The sequence below is a fragment of the Leucopleurus acutus genome (genome assembly GCF_964270905.1).
Source record: "Leucopleurus acutus genome assembly, chromosome: 9".
Taxonomy (NCBI): Eukaryota; Metazoa; Chordata; class Mammalia; order Artiodactyla; family Delphinidae; genus Leucopleurus; species Leucopleurus acutus.
The window spans coordinates 37,385,423-37,391,175 of NC_139144.1; the positions used below are offsets into that span (position 1 = coordinate 37,385,423).

Genomic DNA, 5,753 nt, shown 5'->3' on the forward strand with positions numbered 1-5,753 from the left:
GTTAAAAAAGAAGAAGAAGAAGAAGAAAGCAAAAAGAAGACTACAAGATGATATTGCTTTACTAGTATCTGGGAGTACTCACGGGAAGGCTAGGAAAAAGAAAAGGAATTGTGCTTACCTGTTAGAAATAAGCGGTTTCTGGGAGCTGTCCAATGTACTAACTTAACCATCATAGTCACAACTTACCTTGTTAATAGGAATTGATGTCCTAGGTATTTCTCCCTTGAACCAAGGCATCTCTGTACTCATCTTTTTAGGCTATTTCTTTTAACACATCTTTAAAATGATTTTCTACCATGTTGTTCTGCCCCACCATGTCTTCTTAAAAATCCCTACACAGAATAATTAAATAAATATAGCTACTGGCAAAAAAAAAAAAAAGGAAGAAGGAAAAACGAACCCTTCTTTGTTAGATATATATATATATAATATGAAATCAGTAAAATTTTATTTTCGCTATCCAAATTTTAAGTCTTTTTTCATCTCAAAAAAAAAAGATAACCAAAATCTCTCTTAAATAAAATGCAGTATAGTTTCCACTCTTAAATCCTGTAGGCTGGTAATGAGGGAAACAAACCAGATAGAAGTGTCAGGATTATTCTTTGTTCACGAATACTGATCAGCAATTTAAAATTTGAAAGACTTCTCAACAGAGGGTGAGCTGATCGACCAATTGGTTTATCAAAGGGTGAATCGCAGTTTTGAAAAGAGACTGAAGTTGTTTTATTTGGGGGGGAGAGTTTACTTTGCCTCCCATGCTGGGATTATACAGTAAAGCACACTGGGTGGAAATATTCTGAGCTTCCCTTTTTCGTTTTATTGTCATAACTTTTGCCCTCTAAGTAAAATCATTTACCTGGGTGGGAGATAGGGTTAGGAAAGGAAAGTCAAGTACCTCAATTGTTAGACTGATTACAGCAAAACAGATTTTAGAAGTCAGGGTTGGTAAAGCGAAGGGAGAGCTGTTTACAACCCAGTGGAAAGAGAAAGCCGGTTCCAACAGCGACTCTGGGGAATGCACTCTCGGCCCCCCTACCGTGCTTACTTAAGCTAATGGAAGATCTTGCCTTTCAGTAGCCGCTGCACTGGGATACCAGACAAACAGCTCCCCTCGACCCCTGGCAGACAGGGCCCCTCTTCAGGACATCATTAAAAGCACATGCAGTTGTTTCACACCCACTGGCAGCCTAGGGTGGCAAGATTCAGAACTCCTACTCTGAAGCCAAGGAGAAGCCAGAGCGGTGGAAAACATCCTTGCTTTGAAAATCCAAAGCTAAATTAAAGAACTACGTGAGATAAGGAGCCTGAAGAATATTAGTTGGCTGCGGGGGTGTGGAGAGACACAAAAAGCACAGCAGGTAAGGGCTGGGAGTTGTTGCCAAGAAGGAACTGTCCCAGGTGGCACAGCAAAAAGGATCGCAGAATTGGAGGCCTGTCCCTTTGAGTCTTCCATGCGTGCTCAAGCTTGTCTTCTTCCATCAGTTTCGAGAGGAGCGACGTTGTCAGAGCCTTCCCTGTCGGTGCAACTAATCCTGTTATCAGCTTGGTTATAAATATTAATGTCCCCTGGTCCTTCGGTGATGGTGACCCAGCAGATTCAGGGCTATTAGGAAGCCCATCACCAGCCTCGCCCCTCCCTTCGAGAAACCGATGCGACGCAGGGCCAAGCCGACGCGATGGCAGCCTATCCCGAGAGCTGCGTGGACGCCACCGTGCTGGACTTCGTCGCAGACCTGTCCCTAGCCTCCCCGGGGCACCCTCTTCTCTGCGACTTCGCACCCGGGGTCCCCTATGGAGACCACCAGGACCTTGTGCTCCGAGAGGAAGGACCCAGGAGTCTGGCGCGTTTTGAGGACGATCCAGAAGAAGAGGAGGGTGAAGTAGAAGAGGGGGGAAACGAGGAGGAAGAGGAGCACGGGAGAGGCCCCTCCCTGCTGGGCCGCCCCAAGAGGAAAAGAGTGATCACGTACGCCCAGCGCCAAGCCGCCAACATCCGAGAGAGGAAGCGGATGTTCAACCTCAACGAGGCCTTCGACCAGCTGCGGAGGAAGGTACCCACTTTTGCTTACGAGAAGAGGCTGTCTCGGATCGAGACCCTACGCCTGGCCATCGTCTACATTTCCTTCATGACCGAGCTCTTGGAGAGCTTCGAGAAGGAAACCGGCTGAGCCAGTGTGGGATGAAAGTGTCTGCCCCCTCCTCGCCTGGGCGCGCGCGGGTTTGGGGTGTTTCGGGACCCGGCAGTGGGTGTGGCTGAAAGGCCAGGAGGGACGCTCCAAGACAGAACGTCTGGCCTTCGGGAGCGTGGTTCTGGATTATAAAATTCCCACAGCCCTCGAGAAGCGTGGAAGCCGTAGAGTTAATATATACGCGATCGCTCTCAGCGGAGTGTGGGGCAGGAGCGGGCGGGGCACGTTAGGACTGGTTAAGAAGGAGTTGGGAGCAGTCGAGGCCCACGCCCCAAAGCAGCTTTTGTCAGGCGGGTGGGACCTTAATCCTCTCCGAAAAGGAAGACTTCGGGGGCTTCTATGGAGTCCCATATCTCCCTCCTTCTTACGTGTGTGTTTGTGTGTGTGTGTGTGTGTGTGTGTGTGTGTGTGTTTTAATGTAAATATAAAAGAGGCATTCCTACTTTTTTTTTTTTTTTTTTTTTTTTTTTAAGCCTGAAGAATCGGTGCTCAGCCATCCCAGGCAGGCACTCCGCTCCGGCCGTGCTCTTAGGGAGGCCTTGGACCAGAAACCCGCGAGGAGTGCGGTACTGGGTCTTCTGAGAGGCCAAGGGGCTCCGGATCTCTCCTCCGGTCCTCTTAGGCTTGTCGACAGGCAGAATGAAGGAGATGAGAAAGGAAGGGGAGTCGAAGGGACGGGCAACCTCTAAAAAGGAACATTATCCCCCCCCCTTCCTTCCCTCCCCCTCCCTTTCCCTCCCCTTAGGCTCAAAACAGCAACCCTGTTATGGACGCTTGAACCCAGAGGTGACTGCTCCGGCCCACGAGCTGGAGGTGCACCTGGGTTTACAGGGTGTCTTGGGCGCCCCGAGCCTTTACCGCCCGCGGGTGCTTTCCCCTGTCGCCTACAGGGGGGGAAAAGGGCTGGGTCCTCCCAGGGGCAGCGACACCTGAGTGCGCACTTTCAAATTTTTAGCTGAAGGTAGGGAAAGATAGCTATTATTCTATTCGCATCTAGGGACAGGAGAGACAAAACGTCAGAGGAGGAGTTGCGTTCTTCCACTTTGCCAAAATGTGTGCGATGGAGATGAGGTTGAAGCAGGACCATGCTGAGGGGCTCCCTCGAGTTTGGACGGTCTGCCATTCCACAGTTCTTCCTTCTGGGCAACCTGCCAACACCTGAACTGGGGTTCTTCAGACAGGAGTAGGTAAGTGAGGAGAGGAAGCGGAATGAATAATGCCCATCTAACTGTAAAGTCCGTAATCCTAAAAATAAATCCTGTTATTCCAACACTTTATTTTGCTCTCACTTCTCACATCCTTGCGCGGAGGCACAGAGACACACACAAATCTCCCTATCATACTTTTAGAAATATAATTCATTTTATTAAGAAGTAATATATACTCATCCCAAAAAGTTTGGAAAATAAAAGTTTAAAAAAGAAATAAAATTTAAATCACTCCTCATTACCTCACAGTTAGCATTTTTATCTATTTCCTTCCAGTCTTTTTTTATACAGAAATAAATTCAATGTGTTTAACAAATTTGGGATAGTTTTGGAATTTATCTTTTTCCACTCAGCCTTATAGAATGAGCACTTTTCCCTTGACTTTAAATATTATTCAAACGTAATTCTAATCATTGTATTTTATTGTTATATCCGTGTATCACAACCTAACTCCAATCCTTTACAAGTGGATAGCTAAGATATTTTCTTATTTAAAAAAAAATGATGATGCAAGAGCATTCTTATAAATGTCTTCTCTGCCTTTGATAATTTCCGGATATTAGGTAACTAGAAGTGAAATTTTTTCATCAAGTGAACATTTAAGTTTGTGGCTACAAATGGCCAGATTGCCTTCCAAGCAGATCTGCCAGTTCACACTCCCTCCCACCAGAATTACAGCGATTTTCTTGTCTCTCATACACCTTCATTTAAAACTTTTCCTAGTTCTCCTATCTATAGGAACTGAATTAGCTCTGAAATGACTACCCTCGCAAAGATGATTTCTTATTTTGAGTATCTTTTCACCAGGACTGTTTCCACCTCTACCATAAGAACATCAGGATAAACAGGTAAAAGAAAAAAAGGTAACCAACTAAACCAAACAACAACAAAACCAGGGAGTGTATTTTTTTCTTTAATTCTCTAGCACCTTTACTAAAATAAACTGAAGTTTGGACAATGACCTCTGTATCAGTTTTATAAAATAAAGTTACTCATTTTCTCCTCTTTTTCTAGACAACTTTTTGACTGCTCGGACTAGCATATGTGTATTTTTAAAGACACATTTAAAATTACTCATTTTAATGTGTCAAAGAAAAATAACTATTTCTCAACTCATCATCAAACAGTATTCTGCTCCCCAACTTCTTCTGTAGTGCAAGTGGCTCCATTAATCCCTCATGTTTATCCAGTTATTTATTCATTCAATTAAAAAGGTGTGTTGATGTTTTACATATAGGGTGAATGGGTTCAAAATTGAAAGAGCTTATAGAAGCTCCCTTCCTTCTCCCACTTAAAGTTCTCCTGAGAATTAAACATCATTTTTTTAAATCTGCAAGTGATGAATAAGTTTTTCTAAAAAGATTCAACTTTAGGAATCATTAATATTTTGTTGAAAGAGCCAATTTTGAAAATAAGAAATTTTTAAAAACTGCGTAGACAAAGGACCTCAAAATCATCGGGTCCTGAAGAGTAAATACAACCATCCATCATCCTTAATGCTCTCCCTCATATTCTGAACCATTCTGTTATATTCTTAGTAATCTCATGGTATCCTACAGTGAATACTTCTTATTCAGTATAGTAAATAATACCCAAAGAAGCTCTAAATAAAAAGGTTTTTCCCATTATTATTAGAATTATGTCCATGATTCTTAAAACTGTTACAGCTCATAAATGCTTCGTTCTTTGTTTTTTTATATGCTTAGAAGCTGCTCTAAAATGTAAAGTCTCTTAAGATTTCTTCTTAATCATTGTACTAACTGAGTAATTTGAAACCAAATAAGGATCAGAAATACAGAGAAATGGGGACTTCCCTGGCAGTCCAGTGGTTAAAACTCCACACTCCCAGTGCAGGGGGCATGGGTTCGATCCCTGGTCAGGGAACTAAGTTCCCGCATGCTGCACGGAGTGGCAAAAAAAAAAAAAAAAAAAAAAATACAGAAAAAAATGGATTGACTTATTCCTTATACCAAATCATCCATAGAGATAAAGCAAAATTATCTGCATTTCGAACATGAATCCACACACCTCGATGTCTTGACACTCAACTTTTCTAAGCAACATGATAATTTTAGTTTCCCATGTTAGATCCATAAATTCAGTGCACTCTTTAATACAAGTGATTTTAGTATTTAACACATCCTATGTTAAAATTGTCTTATTCTTTATTACCTCCTAAACCAACACTGATAGAAATATTAGCAGACATAGTTTTTTCAATACCTTCCAACAGTTAAAAAAATCCTAAGGGTATCAATTACTTCTGGAAAATTGTAATAATTGGTTTTTGAAATCTTAAAGTAATTTGGACGTTTGGAATGTAAATACCATTTTAGACATTGCTTGGAGGCGATTT

At 42.6% G+C, this 5,753-nt stretch overlaps 1 protein-coding gene across 1 annotated transcript; it reads left to right on the forward strand.

Moving 5' to 3' along the window:
* Positions 1-1,676: 1,676 nt before the first annotated feature.
* On the forward strand, positions 1,677-2,168 carry FERD3L (Fer3 like bHLH transcription factor; the record flags this gene model as incomplete). The annotated part of the gene is made up of 1 exon (XM_082845983.1): positions 1,677-2,168. One exon carries the CDS (start codon positions 1,677-1,679, stop codon positions 2,166-2,168), a length of 492 nt encoding a protein of 163 aa, XP_082702109.1.
* Positions 2,169-5,753: the final 3,585 nt, after the last annotated feature.